The following is a 19,169-nucleotide window of genomic DNA, read 5'->3' as shown; positions in this document are numbered from 1 at the left end:
GGAAGAAACAACTTAGAAGTGGGAGAAAGAAACAAGTTAGAAGTGGGAGGAAGAAACAAGTTAGAAGTGGGAGAAAGAAACAAGTTAGAAGTGGGAGGAAGAAACAAGTTAGAAGTGGGAGAAAGAAACAAGTTAGAAGTGGGAGAAAGAAACAAGTTAGAAGTGGGAGAAAGAAACAACTTAGAAGTGGGAGAAAGAAACAACTTAGAAGTGGGAGAAAGAAACAAGTTAGAAGTGGGAGAAAGAAACAACTTAGAAGTGGGAGAAAGAAACAAGTTAGAAGTGGGAGAAAGAAACAACTTAGAAGTGGGAGAAAGAAACAACTTAGAAGTGGGAGAAAGAAACAACTTAGAAGTGGGAGAAAGAAACAAGTTAGAAGTGGGAGGAAGAAACAAGTTAGAAGTGGGAGAAAGAAACAAGTTAGAAGTGGGAGAAAGAAACAACTTAGAAGTGGGAGAAAGAAACAACTTAGAAGTGGGAGAAAGAAACAACTTAGAAGTGGGAGAAAGAAACAAGTTAGAAGTGGGAGAAAGAAACAACTTAGAAGTGGGAGAAAGAAACAAGTTAGAAGTGGGAGAAAGAAACAACTTAGAAGTGGGAGGAAGAAACAAGTTAGAAGTGGGAGAAAGAAACAAACTAAATACAGAAAAAAAAGCAAAATAGAATTAGGAAACAAAGTAGAAGAAAGAATCAAATTAAAGGTTAGAGAAAGCAACAAATCAGAGGTAAGAAAGAAACAAGTTAGAAGTCATTGAAAGAAACAACATAGAAGTTAAGGAATTAAAGGAAGAAACAAGATAGAAATGAGAGACAGAAGCAAGTTAGACATTAAAGAAAGAAACATGTTTGAAGGGAAAGAAAAAAAAAGAGAAAACCAGAGAAAGAAAAAAGAAGTGTGAGAAACAAGTTAGAAGTGAGAGAAACAAGTTAAAGGGAGAAACAAGTTAGAAGGGAGAGAAACAAGTTAGAAGGAGAGAAACAAGTCAGAAGGGAGAGAAACAAGTTAGAAGTGAGAGACAAGTTAGAAGGGAGAGAAACAAGTTAGAAGGAAGAGAAACAAGTTAGAGGAGAGAGACAAGCTAGAAAGGAGAGTAACAAGTTAGAAGGGAGAGACAAGTTAGAAGGGAGAGAAACAAGTTAGAAAGGAGAGAAACAAGTCAGAAGGGAGAGAAACAAGTTAGAAGTGAGAGACAAGTTAGAAGGGAGAGAAACAAGTTAGAAGGGAGAGAAACAAGTTAGAAGTGAGAGAAACAAGCTAGAAGGGAGAGAAACAAGCTAGAAGGGAGAGAAACAAGTTAATCAAGAAAGAGGAGGGGAGGCTATTGTGATTCTGTGAAAGAAAGCGACAGAAAGAAATGGAGAAACTAAAAAGTGTGTGGCCCTAATCTCCAGCTGTAACTTTGAAGAGAGTGGCAACGTCTTTCTTTATAGCTTGATAGAGTTCTGATTATATGGGCCAGTGTTGTCACACTAGATGACGCTTACCACTTCACACTTAGATTTATAAGTAACAATTTAATACATATAGAATTATATATATATATATATATATATATATATATATATATATATATATATATATGATGTCCGTTACATGGGTGTGATAAAACGGGATTTAAAATCAGTGAACATTGATACTGACCATTAGGAAGACATAGTCCTAGACTGAAGAGAGACGGTGGCCAAGAAAGCTCTGGACAGCGAGAAAACATGGGCCTCGGCTCTGGAAGAAAAGCGTGCCATACGAAAAATGGCCAGTTCAACCTTGACCTGCAATATATGTGAACGGGCATGTCTCTCCAAAATAGGGCTCCACAGCCATATGAAAAAGTGTTCGAGATGAACCGTAGTCGTTCTACAACTGAAGGAGGCCAATATATAATACATATATAATTATAGATATAAATATTAAATTGAGATGCAGCCCTACAAAAAAACACCAAACATATTTTTAACAGGTGTAATTATTGGTATTTGAAAAAAAATACAAACATATATTTGAAATGAATCTTACATGCTTTCTGTTGGCAAAAAAATCTTTAATTTTATGATTTACAGATATATGTTTTTTCTTCACCAGCTCATTTTCAATGAAGAAACATTTCAACATAGAAGTAACTTTGTCATCGCTAACCCAATTATTGTTTTATTAACTTTAGTTTCAAAAGAACATTTTCCTTACTGTTGACACATTTATCGCAATAATCAAAACTATGCGATAATCTGCTATCCGGGACTGACTCATCTTCTAGTCGATAGTTCGTGATAAAATTCTAGAGCTCAACAGGTCCTTAGTTCCGAGGCTTTGGAAGAAACTGCGTTGAAGCCCCAGACATAATGTCATTGTGTCAATGTCACTTGAAGGAAAGATTTATTTAAATCTGGGAATTCAGTAGTTGCAAATCCTAAGAAATTAAACTGGTAATTATTTCTGGAACAATCCATCCCAAAGAGTTATACAGTTTTTTTGTAGTTATTTCTTGTATGTTATTACAAAATCTTTTTTTTCCGCCTGTCAACTTTGGCTGTAAATACACTTCTTGAAGGTTCTGTCCTCATCCCCCGACTTTGAGCCTAACTCTGTTTGCAGTGTCTTGTTTTAACTATGTCCTCTTGACTAGTAGTTCAGAATGTTTGTCATGTCTTCAGTTGAAGTGGGCTTAGTGCATGTTCAAGTGGGCTTAGTGCATGTTCAAGTGGGCTTAGTGCAACAGATTGGAATACTTAAAAAAATATGATACCTCCCCCCAAAAAAAACCCCACTCCACTCCGCCCTATCAGGCCTCTCCACTGTTGTCGCGACAAATCATAAAACCAGCAGTTTGTATACAATCATGTGCAAGAACTATAAACTAGAAAGGACAAGATTACTTCACTTCAGTAACAATTCTTGAATTTTTCATTGCAGTATGTTTAGGCAACAAAAATTGTGCTATCGCTCTGGTGTCACTCATATAGATATAATACAAACATATAACATACAAGTCTGTTTAGTGTGTTTGGTGAGTTTAGTCTGTTAAGCCCAATCGCATTCAGGCGTGAGAAAGTGGACATGGTCAAGACGATGTCTAGTCTGCCTCAGGTGATGCACAACGATTGAAATCAAAACTTCAGTGTTAGTCATTCATTCCCCAACCCAGCACTTTAAAAAAAAAACAACGATCTACAGCTGAGATTTTTTTTGAAATCGACCATCTACAACTGAGGTTTCTTATATTAAAACTACAACTGATTGTTCTATTAAACCAACGATCTACGAGATTTTCTCTCCCTTAAGTTACAGAACTTTATAACTTCACATTATTAAAATACACTCAGTTCTAGGGGGGGGGGGGGCACGGCGACTGCATTGTAAAGCACTTGGTCTCCGAGACGATGGGTTTCAGGTTCGAATCTTGGTGAAGGCTTTCGGGATTTTTCATTTTGGGATTTTCAGTACGCCCTGAGTCCACTCAACTCTTATGGGTCCCTGACATTAGTTGGAGAAAGTAATGGCAGTTGGTCTTTCTGCTGGGCACACGACACCCTCGTTAAACGTCAGCCGCTGTAACAGATGACCTTTACATCATCTTCCCCATTAAGGTTTGACAGGGCTTTCTATTTACTACTATCCAACTCAATAGATTTGATGACCAGCTTTTTTGTAAAGTTGTTATAAATTAACGCTAGTGATGTTTCAACAATGTCTTAGAAAGTCTATTAACATATCAATGATAGCATGAGCCTAGCCAGGATTTTTTTTGGGGGGGGGGGGGGGGTTGGGAGTTTGGGGAATTTTTTCTCCCCCCCCCGCCAAAAAAAATATATTTATATGTATGTATGTGTGTGTGTGTGTACATAATTAATCTTTATTACATTCTGACCCTTCATTCTTTCGGAAGACGTTTATTGTGCCCTAGAATAGGCTCTTCCTGGAGTTAGTGGAAAAATTGTAGACTTCCCGCCCTTGCCAGCAAAGGATTCTAGGGGAGCTTCCAAAGCACGGGGCGGAGCCCCGCCGCCAAGCACTATTTCCGTTATTGACAGCGAACAAAATGCATATTCTGAGGTATCTACAGTGCATAATCCTGCTATTAAAAAGTTTTATTTTAAAAACCTAATCTGATATTCTTATTGACTTAGATCCTCCCGTGCCGTTCAGCGCGTTTTATCATCAAAATCATCTGTTGGGGGGTTTTAAACTAAAAAATCTCTGGAGTTGATTTTTTTTTCAAAACACCATTTAGCTACTCTCATAGAAATTTGGTGACTAGTTTGCTTTATTGAAGATAGAGGTTTTCAACCTCAAAACTCTCTGTAGGGAAATTTTAAACTCAAAGCCATCTGGAGGGGATTTAAAATTTTAAAAAGCAATCTGGAGGTGGGGGGTTTAAACTCAAAACCCCCCAATTGGCTTGGCTACGCTCAAATAGGGTTTTTTTTATATTGAAGAGGTATTTTTTAGCATCAAACCCCGCTGAAGTGGCGTTTAAACTCAAAACCCCTTTAGTTACGCTCATAGTTTTCAAGTGTGTATTTTGCTTTTTTTAATATTGAAGAGGTATTTTTAGCTTCAAACCCCGCTGAAGGTGAGGTTTAAACTCAAAACTCCTTTGGCTACGCTCATAGAATTTTGAGTGCGTAATTTGCTTTTTTAAAATTGAAGAAGGGGTTTAAAATCAATTCAAATCAAAATCTTCCTTAGCTGTGCTCTTGGAATTTGGGGATTGTCGTTTACATTTTATTTTTGTTTTGTTTTATAAAAGAGGGGGATTTAACTGCAAAACCCCCTGGTAGGGGTTTTTAAACTAAAAAAACCTTGGCTGTGCTGGGGTAAGTGATGGTTTAGTATTAAAATCTGACATAAAATAAACAAAACCAGAGCAAAAAATCAGTCCCTAAACGACTCCCTCCTGGCTACCGGGGGGGGGGGGGGTCGTAGCCGGGATGATTTTCCATATAACCCTTTAACAAGGGCTGATAACCCTTCTTTTCAATTTTACTCTTTAAAAATACTATATGAAAGTTTGAATGCACTCTCAAACCCCAGCCCACGTCATTTCTCCTGTCTCCCACATATCTCCTTATCAGTTATGACACCTTTAGTTTACAGCAGGGTGCTTTAACCTACGACCCCGAGAGGTCAAAACTCAACGGCCCGGAATGAAGAATGGAATTTGTGAACAGTTCGAGTTACAACCTTTTCATGGCTTTTTAAATATATATAATATGTCTTTAATGAACTCATTCCGTCTGTGTGGGTTGGATTCTTTTAATACTTTTTGTTTTTCTCCCACTTCCCATTCTTGGATCAAGTTGAAAGTTCACACAATTACTCACTGTCGATGACAACAGATGAATCAATAAAAAAAAAAAAATAACAATTAGTAAATCAATTAGTGATAATTAATTAATTTTGTTTTAAATACAAAAAAAAGGAGATAAAACTTGCAAAATTCAGAGATATAGAAGAGATTGAATGGTGCTCTCCCTTCATTCATTATAAGCTTTGTTTTTGTTTTTTTGTTTTTGTATAGAAGTATTTGTTATATTTTGCTTTTTCGGTCAAGTGTCTTTCTCTTTTTGTAGACTCTTGGTGTTGACCTTCTTTTTGTAGACTCTTGGTGTTGACCTGTTACTTCTGACTGTTATCAATCATTATCAGGTGTTTGTAGGCTTGTGTTTGATGCTTCATACTTAAGCCATAGTGAATATACTACTTGCAATATTAAATGTCAGAAAGTAACCATTTTAGAAGTTACACTGCAAATACTTTCCTCCAAGCCTATAATAGCCCAATAGTTTGACGCAAAAGATGCAATGTAAAACGATACGACGTGAGCTGTGTTTTTTCTAGACTGTTGAGGGACCTAAGAGACTTTCTATTCTAATCGTCATGCATAATTACATTAGAACTAACAAAACACAAAAGGAACTCTTTAGATTAGTAGTCTTTTCGTTATTACAAAAATATTCCCAAAATGACTTATGTCTTTCCTTATTTAAGAGATTATTCAACCGAGCGAGGCTCGGTCACCTGTTACTGTACTTAATAAAGCAGTTAATATTACGTTGCTTTTTTGTATTGGTCATAAGATGCTAATTGTAGGTCTGCACTGGACATTGCTGTGTACATTGTAGGTCTGTACTGGACATTGCTGTGTACATTGTAGATCTGCTCAGGACATTACTGTGTACATTGTAGATCTGCTCAGGACATTACTGTGTACATTGTAGGTCTGTACTGGACATTGCTGTGTACATTGTAGGTCTGTACTGGACATTGCTGTGTACATTGTAGGTCTGCACTGGACATTGCTGTGTACATTGTAGATCTGCTCAGGACATTACTGTGTACATTGTAGGTCTGTACTGGACATTGCTGTGTACATTGTAGATCTGCTCAGGACATTACTGTGTACATTGTAAACGTAATCCTTGTGTATTAGTGACGTAATACGAACTAGTTAGTTAGCGCTGCTTCAACGAGAAGCAAATGTACTAAACCTCTGGTTAGGCAAATTTTCAACTCATTTGATGAAACGTTATCTTGTTGTTTGAAATAGCTTTTACTTCAGGTTAAAATGAAAACCGTTGCGCAGTCAAGTTCATGTATTATACTGGTTATCTGAAATTCTCTGAACTCTACAATACTGATCATTAGAACAGTGAAGAAGAAAACTACTATAGAACTTTGTCTTTCTTCCTTTTTCCATCCCGTAAAGTTTGATTCCAACAAGGTATAACATCTTGTCCTGTTCCATCATCTTCACTCAATGAATACTGCGTGGGAAACTGTAGATTCTAGGTCTCAATGGCAAGGTGAACATTCGTTGTTTTTTTCCCCCTCTTTCTCTACGCCTTTAATAAATAAACAAATTGAAGGGAGGTAAGGTAAGGATAAAAATAGCCTCGCCTGGCTCATCAAACATTCTAATGCTTTCTTTCTAAACCAGGTAAGACAATTAGCTTACATGGCAAGGGAAGTAATGATAATATGTGTGTGGGAAGTTATAGTAAGTTGGGGGGGGGGGGGGGGAAAACGAGAGTTGTAGAACTTGCAATGACGTGCATTCATTCATTTGGTTTGCACTACGTGTGTTTATGTAGAGCCCGAATGATAATACATCCATGCATCTACTCTTCTATTCTTATAGCATGAGAAAAGTCACTTTTTGTTTTACAAACTACTGCAGATGTCATTTAGATCATATTGACAGACTATAAAAAGAGAAAAATAAGTTAGTTGCTATTAAAATAAGTTGAAGCCTCTGCATGTGTTTTTTCGTCGCATATGTTGTTAAATATTTCAGAATACTAGTAAAAAAAATGTGAAGATTTGTGATCATATTTTATATATAATTCTTTAAATTATTTGTAGCAAGTTAATGATCTTTTAAAAAAAAAAAAAGTTTGCATGTAATTTCATTTCCTTATAAAAAAACAACAACAACGATGACCACAGAAGCCTACTCTCTAGGAACAGTCTTGTTTTTATTCATTTTTTTTTTTAAATAGAATTCCAAGAGAAAATTTCATACCCATATTATTACCGGTATGCTAAAAAAAGTTTCCCTTTCAGACCTTGCGATCTATGGGCGAGAAGATGTTAAAGTCATCTGTTTCTATGGCCAACGGTTAACGAGCAGGATGTTATGTGGCCAGCACAACGACCAACCGCCTTTACTTTCCCCAACTAAAATCAGGTACCCATTAGAGTTGCGTGGATTCTGGGAAGCCCTAAAAATCCCGAAATTCAAAATCCCAGTCTTCACCGAGAAACGACCCGGGACCACAGGTTCGGAAGCCGAGCGCTCAACCACTCAGCCTTCGCACCCCCTGTAATCTAATACTTTGTGTGTGTGTCCTACTTAACGTCGTTAGTTTGAAAGTTGTGTAAACTATTTACCTTCACCTTGCACATTGGACGTAAAACAAGAACACTTCAAATAAATGCCAACAAATATTTTAAATTCATTATAAATGAACGAACACGCAATACAGAAGAACAGTTTAATGAAACAAAATAAGGATTATAATCATTCCTAGGAATCATGAGATCAAAAGCATTATTTGTCTTCGGAGTACACTTTATTTATCTAGAGCAGGGGTGGGCAAATTATGGCCCGCGGGCCACATGCGGCCCGCTGGAGTATTTAATGCGGCCCGCCGACACCTACAGAAATCAGGTGTGCACTCAGTATATACATATAAAAATGTTAATATTAAAAATGATATCTATATAAATTATTGAAACTGTCTCATTATAAAAAGTTTCAAGTAAACGAAGATTATGCTTATTGGCTATACATCAATACACTTAATCCAGTACACAATCTCTGAGTGTTGGGTAGGGTTGATGGAGCTCGATCTTTGACCGAGAAAAATAGTTGTTTCTTTTATTTTTATTATATTTTTTTTTATAAAAAAAATCCCAACCATAAACTCTAAACAAGAAAGTTTGCACAAAGCTGCATAAAATTTCAATGTCAAATTTATAATGAAGTTATAATATTCACACATAAGAAAGCAAGAGTTGTTAATCGCAGGTAGTTCCTAGATATGAACAAAGTATTCCAATGTATCCGCTGACTTAGCATGGGCAAAAAAAAATATAAGAATATAAAATCTCAAGGAAGAAATTGTTATCTTACTTGAAGGACATTGACTCAGAATTGACTGTATATTTCTAATGAAGAGTGGAAGAGAGATTTCATGTTTTTTATAACTTTATATGCATTTTTTGCTATTGGTTGTATGCATATGAAATGTAAATGCATGTTAAATCTTTTCAAACAAGGCTTTCCCTTTTCTACAGGCAAGCAAAAGAAAAGTTTTTGATTATAAGTACAACACTTATTAGGATTCCTAAATTGTGCAATTTATAAAAGCAAATTTTAAGACGTCAACAACCAGTTTTTAATACCATCAGCCCACCATTTAGCGCAGAAGCTGATTCAGCTCCAGAAGACCTAACTCCAAGCAAAGAGAAGCTTCAGTCAGTACTTCCACGGGAGTTTTATGGATGCCAGAAGCTGTATTTCTACACTTTACAAAACTTTGCTGCTGTTCCCAATATTTGGGTACACATACATCTGTTCTTCTTCTTCATTCTCATTTTACATGTTGAAGGGTTCAGATCAGTAATCCTATATCTGAGATGAACAGCACAGTGGTTTCCAGATCAGGCAGTTCTCCAAATAGTCTTTGGAGGGTTTCGGGGCCAGAGTCTTGTTCGGGTCTCTTGATTTAGTATGCATCATTGAAGGACATGGTCAGCATTCTCGGGTGATGCTCGACAAGGGCAGGTTTCGCTGGTCCCGACTTTTAAGTTCCGGAACATATTTTGTCTCATTCAGTGAGCAGGCATTTTTTTGTGGAAACAAAAACAAGTGTAATCAGTGATCAATGTTGACTGACTGTAATTTGACAGCAGTCACAAGGGTAACAACTAGTAAATTAGTTTCACAGTTCCGAAATGATATGCACCAGTGTAAAAAGTAAAATACTGCACATTGAGTACTACCGTGTATGTGCTGGGATATTGTGATATAAAAAGACAAAAGCAATTTTTTTAAAGTCGTAAAATTGGTTTCGAAAATTGCTAACTTTTCAACGTGGAGTGTGGGGAAAAAAAAAGAAACGTGAATATAATACAGTGTAAATATGAATTAAAAGACACTCTACACAGTTAGCTAGCGCATTTTTCTAATTTATATGTGTGTGTGTGTGCGGCCCGCCATTCCCATTTTTTTAATGCGGCCCTCGAAACAAAAAGGTTGCCCACCCCTGATCTAGAGAGTAAACTTTATTGTGTCTAAAAAGTAAACATATGCTGGTAAACTTTGTCTAGACAGTAGGCCTACACTTTCGTCTGATCTTATCTTATAAAATACAGAAGTTACTTCAAAAAAGAAGATGATTACGTCCTACGCGTCATGCATTTAGTCATGCATGTTAACCAATGACTTAAATTCTGCCAAGTCATTGATTTTCCTGGCTAGCTCAGGCAACCCATTCCATGCTCTAATAGCGCTAGGGAAGAAGGAGTATTTGAACAAATTTGTCCTAGCATATGGAACGAGGATGTGCCTTTATCTTTATGTCTTTCTGAGTATTTTATAAAATTTTGTTTTTGTATTTGAAGATTATGGTTCAGTGTTTTATGTATACTTGCTACCTTACTTTTGAATCTTCTGTCCTGAAGGCTTTCTAAATTTAGAGTATGTGTCTAAAAATTAATCTTCATCTATCTAGAGGGTAAACTATTTATGTTTGAATAGTTCACGCAGTTTCTCTACAGGGTAAACTTAAATGCATCTAAACTTCTTAAAGTTAACTTAGTCGTAATGAGTCTAGAAAGTAAACATTATTACATTCCTTGTGATGAATGTGTCTTTGTTTGTTTTGAAGTGTAATCGTGACGTACTTTATCAACGTTTCATCTTACCACCCCCAGGTCTTGACTGAAATCAGAAGTGACCACTGGAATGAATGGTCATCTTGGAGCGAGTGTTCCCGCACGTGTGGTGGGGGCGCCACCTACCAAGAAAGGAAATGCCTGAGAAGTTCACGAAGTAAGGAAGGTTGTGAAGGAGAGAGGTTCAAATACAACACCTGCAATAATGAGGTATGTCCCCCGCCTCCTTTTTTTCCTATTTGTTTTCATTTCACAATCAGGTCGTTGGGTGTAAAACATTTTTAGGACTTCAGCACAAAGTAAGCATTCCTTCGTTACAATGAGGTCATGGGTCAGAGAATGAAAAGTTCATTTGGCCTGTGCCATGACGAACCACTATTATTCGTTCAGCGAGTATAGGATAGCCATTAAAAAAGGGGTGGTTTTAAAATACTGAAATTTTAACACTCCTCTATCAGGATTCAAACTTGATATCTTTCGTTCGCTAGCAATACGCCTTACTACTTGGTCATGTGAACCAAATGAGCTATATTTAGAATAAGGTTTTGACATATATAATATTTACCTACTAGAGTGTTGGCCATGGACTGTTGTTATCAACGAAGCTATTATTGGACTGGTGAGCTGACTAAAGCTTCTTGGCTCACGACGTGATTTGACAGGCAAATATCAAGACAATATATTCCCTTCAATTCTTCACTACACTACAGCCTTGACCTACATACCTTTCAGTTTCTACCTTACCATCTAAGTTGTTCACTTCAAGCAGTTTTGTCATTTTTCTTCCGACGCTGCTCGGAGTGCCACCAAAGTCTTCAGTAATTATCATTATATTTCTGGCTTGTTCATCAGTATTGCGTCTCTGAAGCCGGAGAAGCAGAGACTGATCCTACAGCATTTGCCTTCTAGTTAACGTAATAAAGAAAAGGATCCAGGGACAAGTTGGAACCTGCAGAGCATCTTCCTGTCTGTTCCCCAGTTAAGACAAATATGGTTCACTGGCCGGCAGACCTTTCATCAAAAATAGGAAATGATAACTTATGTTTGAGTTGTGGGCGCGACGGCTGAGTGGTAAAACGCTTGGCTCCAGAACCGATAGGTCTCGGATTCAAATCCAGGTGAAGGCAGTGATAAAAAATGTTGGCACATTGGCACAATTTAGGCCATGTCGTACCCGCTGTAAAAAATGAAAAGAAACAATACGTTTTGGGACTGGAAGGGAAATAACCGAAAAAAAATGTGTTTACTCTGTTGAGAGCTTAGGGCTGGGGAAAAAACCATCTGTTAGCACTATTATATTTGACTTAGCGTATAGTATCCTAGTTTACATTGCGCTGTGCAGGGCGCGTTAACAAACAAAGGCATTCATTAGCATGACACTTTCCTTACAGCTGTATTATATCAGCGTGTTAACACTGTAGGGCGGCAACTGAAGTCCTGGACTGAGAAATGAAATGAAGGGTGTTACCTTAATGCGCGTTGGGGAGGGGAGGGGCACTGGTGGAATCCATTTTTTTAACAATTTAACAATTTGATTGGTGTGGTCCCACAGCACAAGTGCTGCAAATGCAGTCAAATTAGAAATAATAACAATATACACATAATTAAGATGAAAGTCAATTAAAAAGTAAGAATATTGTCCGGAAGTCCGGAATTGATTGGGGAGGGGGAAAGAATCATAAAGTCGTGCTTGTCGTTGGTCAACTGTCCGCCACTGCGATTCATTGGTCAACTGTCCGCCGCTGCGAGTCATTGGTCAACTGTCCGCCGCTGCGAGTCATTGGTCTGCTGTATTTTAAGAATCCAGTTTACTAATATGTGCTTTTCCAATATATGGAACAATGAAAGGGGAATAACTAAATCTAACTCTTAGTGTCGCTCTCCTATATGCTTAAGGGGGGAGGGGGAAAGCTACGTTAAGTCTTGTCAAACAGAGAGGTCGATTGAATCTACTAGAAATTGTGAGATCCACATTTCCTGCACAGTCTCTTTGCTTCGGTAGAAAAAGAGATTCATCAAGTGAAGGTCTTTTCCCTTTATTTGCTCCGTCACGGTGGTAGAATGGTATAATAGAACAGATTAGTTTCCCCTTGGAAGTTAATTAAATGCTATTGTACCTTGCATCCACCTGGCTCTCCGCAGCTGATTCAGCGCAAACCAATAGGGGTCTGTTTCACCGGGTGCATGGCAGGGGGAGACAAACTCTGCTGGTGAAAATTCATGCTACAACACACGATGGCATTTCCCTCCCTTTCTTCGGGGACCACGAAGATTTACAAATAAATGTGTTATATAAACATTCCGTCCTCGACGAACCATTTCACCCCTGCCCCCAGGCTGTCCTCCAGGCTATACCGCCTTCATGGTGCCCTATGCACTCGACTATGCAAAGACAAGAATTCCTCCTACCCCCCCCCCCCACCGTGTCTTTTGATACATTTCCCTCCCTCCCTCCCACGAAGAAGAAACGGGTGGGGAATGGAGGGGTGGGGTGAACGTGGTTTATTATTGCTCATTTCGGCGAACAACAAATTCTCCATTGTTGCTGGTAGACGAACAAGATCAGTTAGTGAGTTCGCCAGAAGTGATGCCACGCGCTCCCTTGTGTAAGGGGTGGGGGTGTTCTGGGGACGTATACTTGATAAGACAAAGCGATATCAGAGAGAGAAAAAAAAGAAGCGTTGACAAAATGGAGGATACGAAACAAAAAATAAAATAAGAAAATAAAACCAGCTCATCCTTTCTTTTCAATACGACCACACACATACTCATAGACGCACACGCGCGCTTTTCCTAAAGAAAAAAAAAAGGATGGAAAAAGAGGGGGGGGGGTCCAGGTGGAGTACATTCAAAAAGATCTGGTCACGATGACCCGAATGTTGGTGCGGGGAGATTCGCAAATTATCTTTACGTTAACAGTTACAGGTTCACTTTTTTTTACTACAAAGTGGAAGAGTTTCCTTGAACTGCAAGTTACAAGAGCTAGAGACTCGTAATAGGAACGTTGGAACAACTACCAGAAACTAAAAGATTTGTACAAGTCTAGAGCCATAGTTATTTTTAATCATAGCCAAATACTGTAACTACACTCACGTTGTTATTATTGTAAGAGAGAGAGAGAGAGAGAGAGAGAAATAAAATAGAGAAGGATAGAGAGAGAGACGAAAAGAGAGAAAGATAAAAAGAGGGAAGGGGGTCTATTTGGTCTAATCCTTCATAATAAATATTTTTACACCTAAAAGTATGTTAATGAATGTGTGCCAGCTATCTCTCCTAGAGTGACAGGTTCATATTTAGATATCGGACTTCAACAAAAGACAGTGACGAGATTACGGAATACATTTTAGGACCAAAATCTCACAAAGTTAAACATAATAAATAGTGAAATAGATAAACTTACGCTCAGATATACATAAACGATGGAGATAAAGTAATGAAGTGAATGTAAAGTAACAAAGTGAAGTAATGAAGTGAATGTGAAGTAACAAAGTGAAGTAATGAAGTGAATGTGAAGTAACAAAGTGAAGTAACGAAGTGTATGTGAAGTAACAAAGTGAAGTAATGAAGTGTATGTGAAGTAACAAAGTGAAGTAATGAAGTGTATGTGAAGTAACAAAGTGAAGTAATGAAGTGTATGTGAAATAACAAAGTGAAGTAACGAAGTGTATGTGAAGTAACAAAGTGAAGTAATGAAGTGTATGTGAAGTAACAGTGAAGTAACGAAGTATATGTGAAATAACAAAGTGAAGTAACGAAGTGTATGTGAAATAACAAAGTGAAGTAATGAAGTATATGTGAAGTAACAAAGTGAAGTAATGAAGTGTATGTGAAGTAATGAAGTGTATGTGAAGTAACAAAGTGAAGTAACGAAGTGAAGTAACGAAGTGTATGTGAAGTAACGAAGTGTATGTGAAGTAACAAAGTGAAGTAACGAAGTGTATGTGAAGTAACAAAGTGAAGTAATGAAGTGTATGTGAAATAACAAAGTGAAGTAATGAAGTGTATGTGAAGTAACAAAGTGAAGTAATGAAGTGTATGTGAAGTAACAGTGAAGTAACGAATTATATGTGAAATAACAAAGTGAAGTAACGAAGTGTATGTGAAATAACAAAGTGAAGTAATGAAGTATATGTGAAGTAACAAAGTGAAGTAATGAAGTGTATGTGAAGTAACGAAGTGTATGTGAAGTAACAAAGTGAAGTAACGAAGTGAAGTAACGAAGTGTATGTGAAGTAACGAAGTGTATGTGAAGTAACGAAGTGTATGTGAAGTAACAAAGTGAAGTAAAGAAGTGTATGTGAAGTAACAAAGTGAAGTAATGAAGTGTATGTGAAATAACAAAGTGAAGTAATGAAGTGAAGTAACGAAGTGTATGTGAAATAACAAAGTGAAGTAATGAAGTGTATGTGAAATAACACAGTGAAGTAACAAAGTGAAGTAACGAAGTGTATGTGAAATAACAAAGTGAAGTAATGAAGGGTATGTGAAATAACAAAAAAGTGAAGTTATGAAGTGTATGTGAAGTAGCGAAGTGTATGTGAAGTATACGTACTTAAAAAGATCAGACATATGAAATTCAAAATAGATATGCAAACAAGTACGACAAGAATGACTGATTACTTTTAGATATAGATATGTCCAAAATTGTTTTAGTTCTGTAACCGAAGCGAGACTCTGATCTATTTTATTATTACTAGTCGACCGTTTCGCATTAGGCCCACAATGGTTATGTCCGGCCCTGCTATTTATAGTGACGGGTGAATACAGAGTAGATTACTTGTTCTCTTTCCATGACTTCTTGGTCACAATGGTTAAGTCCGGCCCTGCTATTTAGTGATGGGTGAATACTACTTGTTCTCCCCCCCCCTCTTTTTTTTCGCCTCTAAAATTATGTGGGGTAACTCTAGTCCGTCCGACTTGCAGAAATAAAAGAGTGATCTTCCATTACTTGGTGTCCAAACTCTTGAGCCATGAAGAGAATCATATATAGAGAGAGATTACCATCTTTCACCATATCAACCTACAGAATCTAAGTAGATATTTTTTTTTTTATAAGTCCCTTTAGTAAAATGTATGTATAGCTCAAGAATGGTAATTAAAGGTTGTTGAGGTCGTGTGCAAATTATCAAAGGAAGCCACTATTGTCTTATTATATCGTTTTAGTGTAAAACAAACACAAATCGCGAGGCCCTATATCTTGCACTTGTTAGCAGACGTCAGGCAAAAAGAGACATGGACAGGACCGGATTTAGATTTGATTATGCCTTTAGCTATTTCAGATATGGGGCTCTTTGTAATCAACATAGTTTTTTTCCCCCTTTGCTCTCTCTTCAAAACAATATTTTGGGGCCCCCTGACAACTGGGGGCCCGAAGCTCTAGCTTATGTTGCCTGTAGGTAAATCCAGTACTGCTATTGTGGGAAGCGTGGTCGAGAGGCTAAGTACGCTTGAACTTGGCTTGGCTACGTATGAAGGGGGCTCGAGGTTCGATACCCGACTCGGGCAGAGTTGTGTTTACTGAGCGCCTAAAGGCAGCACGGAAAATTTTCTCCTAGATACCCCCTCCCCCCAACTGGTCCACTACTGAGATTGGACCAAAGCGCTCTGAGCATGCTATAAGCATGAAAGTAGCGCTATATAAAGTATATATTTTATTTATTTGGGTCTTGTGTTCCTCGTCGGACAGGCCTAAAGTGCCAAAGTGTCAGAGTTTCAGTTGCATCTATATTAATCTTTCTTTTCTTTTGATTTGAATACAATTAGTACAGTACAGATCTAAAGTAGGCCCTATATCTAAACTGATCTTAAGTTATTCAGAAGAAGCCTAATACTCTCAGCTTTCGACTCCTTTATGTCCTCCTAAAGTTGTCTGATAAATCTATTTTTCACACCAATTTCGGGCCCGATGAGTGTTTTGGTGATGGGAGGGCTACATAGATTATAAACTCTGTTGCAATTGTAACATTGAACTTTAGATTATAAAAATGTAGTTCATATAATTTATGACTTAATTAACCAATGTAGGACCTATATACACTTGTTTATAATAAACTACAGCCATAGACATATATATATATATGTCTATGACTACAGCATACTGATAAAACATGCATCAATAGCTTTCATGTGCATTTTCTAATATGTTTCAGATTACATCAAATTAGTTCGTACATTTCAGTTTTTCTTTTTCCATTGAAAATTTTTTTTTTTATCGTTCTGCGTTTCCCACTTGTTTCAGACCCATCTGTCTTCTATACTATCGTTGTGTTCTCATCAACGCTGTCCATGTGCTAGTCCCATAAAAAGAGCTGCTGGGTAGAATTAATAAGTTGGTCATAGATTTGGTCAAAATTTTGAGACACTTATCTTGATATAAATCTATTTTAATTAATTTAATAAAATAAAAACTTTCAATAAAGGGGAGTCATAGAGTTGCTTATCTCCCTTATGTTAATTTTTGAATTTTTCTTCAATGGAAAAAAATATCTTCAATTATAGCGAGTCCAGTTGACTCTAGTCTCTAAATCAAATTACGGTTCAAGATATAGATTTTTCTAGATCTCGGCCAATTAATATAGACTTCTATGCGCTCGTTATGGAGTGAGGCAGTGTGTGTGTTTATAGTGTGACGGTGTAGCAATTATAATAGTGTGATAAATGCAAGAAAAGCGGCATTGTAGTCAGCGCTAAGGAGAAAAAGACGACTCTAGATTGCCAGAGTGAAAAGACGTGTTTTTGTAGTGAGTTAGATTTTTTTTTTTGAAATACCATTTTACATTATGACTTAAGTCTCCTATAGGTACATGTATTTCATCTCAAGTTACATTGTCTCTAGTGTACTCAAAGTTCTATTGAGTTGGGTTCACTAAGAAGTTATTACAAGTGATTTCAAGTTGAATAGGTTCAGATCTAATTAGCCTACAGCGGTTTAGCTATCTACCGGCTATCTTGTACTATACATCAATGACCATCAACAATAATGCTTTAGCTCAGGGGTGGAAAATTACGGCCCGCGGGCCACATGCGGCCCGCCGAAGTGTTTTATGCGGCCCGCAAAGAAATCAGGTGTTCCCACACATTACACATATAAAAATGCAAATATATTTAAATAAATAATTGTAAATATCTATAGATCTAGAAATTGTTGAAACTTTTAATTCTTATCACTTATCATGAAGAGGCTAAATAAACATTGTCTTAAAACTTCATTCTAAAACGTTTAAAGTAAACGAAGATTATTCTTAATGGCAATATTTCGAAACATTCAGTCAAAGACAAACACAAGCCAGTATTTATTCAATTCTATCAAAAACTGTGGTGAAAGTGTTGGGTCGGCATGTACAAGATGGCAAGTGTAACAACTAATGAAGCTCGTGTTTTGACTTTAAAAAAAACAGGATTTTTAAATAAAATAAAGCATTGAATATCAAATATATTGTTGGAATTGATTTCTCAATGATCTTATTATTGGCACAGGGCCAGCCTTAGGCATAGACAAACTGCTTAGGGTCACCAATTGGTGAGGGCATTGCACTAACTGTTTCTTTATTATTTTAGAGAAGAAATAGCGAAACTTGTCCTCAATGTTATTGTTGAAATACAATAGGTTTTTGATAAATTGAATAATTTTACTGTTGTCGCTTTTTATTTTTAAGGCCAAATAATTCACTTTGCCTAGGGCCTCCAATTATCTACCGGCCATGACTGGCAGTTTTGAGAAGTACTTTAAGATTTGGAACAAGACATTCCGATGTTCGAATACACACGTAGTATCCGCTGGCCTAGAAGAATATGGAATCTCAAGGAAGAAATAGTTAGGTTCATTGAAGGACATTGACTGTGACTTTGTTACTAATATTTCTAACAAAGAGTTGAAGACAAACTTCATGTTTATCATTGGAGACATTGCAATGTTTTGTTTGCAAATGAAATGTATCTGCATCTTAAATCTTTTCAAACAAAGTTATTCCACTTCTTGGGGCAGCGAGTGAAATCAGGTTTTATCATTTTCTTTAGCTGAAAGGTGAAACTATTTCTAGTGAAATTGATGAAATTACAAGACTTATTTGGATTCCTTGATTGTGGAGTTTGAAAGCAAATTTTAAGACGTCAAGAACTTGGAACTAGTTTTCAATACCATCAGTTCCATGGGCGTAGCCGGGGGGGGGGGTTCTTGGGTTTCAACCCCCCCCCCCCCCGAAATGAAATCCCCCCCCCCCCCAAGGGGGGGGGGAAGTCGGAATTTAGTGACTGATTTTTTGCTTTGATTTTGTTTATTTTAGGTGAGATTTTAATACTAAACCATCACTTGCCCTAGCACAACCAAAGTGGTTTTGAGTTTAAAACCCCCTACGAGGGGTTTTCGAGTTTAAAACCCCCTACCAGAGCGGTTCGAGTTTAAAAACCCCCACTAGGGGTTTTGAGTTTAAAACCCCCTACCAGGGGTTTTGAGTTTTAAACCCCCTACCTGGGGTTTTTGCAGTTAACTCCCCCTCTTCTATAAAACAAAACAAAAAAAAAATGCAAATGAAAATCCCCTAATTCCAAGAGCACAGTTAAGGAAGATTTTGATTTTAAAACCCCGTCTAAAATTTACGATCAACCCCCTCTTTAATATAAAAAAAAGCTAATTACGCACTCAAAATGTTATGAGCGTAGCTAAATGGGTTTTGACTCAGTTTTGAAGGTAAAAAATACCTCTTTAATAATAATAAAAAAAAAGCAAATTATACACTAAAAATGTTATGAGTGTAGTCTATGGGGTTTTGAG

The 19,169-nt window shown here is 37.1% G+C and overlaps 1 protein-coding gene across 6 annotated transcripts in view; it reads left to right on the top strand.

Moving 5' to 3' along the window:
• Nucleotides 1–19,169, top strand: part of LOC106079881 (ADAMTS-like protein 3) — a 91,116-nt gene that overhangs the window by 49,582 nt on the left and 22,365 nt on the right. For all 6 annotated transcript variants that reach the window (XM_013241113.2, XM_013241112.2, XM_056038553.1 and 3 more), the window contains exon 3: nt 10,439–10,609. In XM_013241113.2, the coding sequence (XP_013096567.2) occupies nt 10,439–10,609 (171 nt within the window). The remainder of the gene's footprint in view (nt 1–10,438; nt 10,610–19,169) is intronic.

This window comes from Biomphalaria glabrata, chromosome 1 (genome assembly GCF_947242115.1).
Source record: "Biomphalaria glabrata chromosome 1, xgBioGlab47.1, whole genome shotgun sequence".
NCBI lineage: Eukaryota > Metazoa > Mollusca > Gastropoda > Planorbidae > Biomphalaria > Biomphalaria glabrata.
This window is presented reverse-complemented; position numbering and strand designations above follow the sequence as displayed.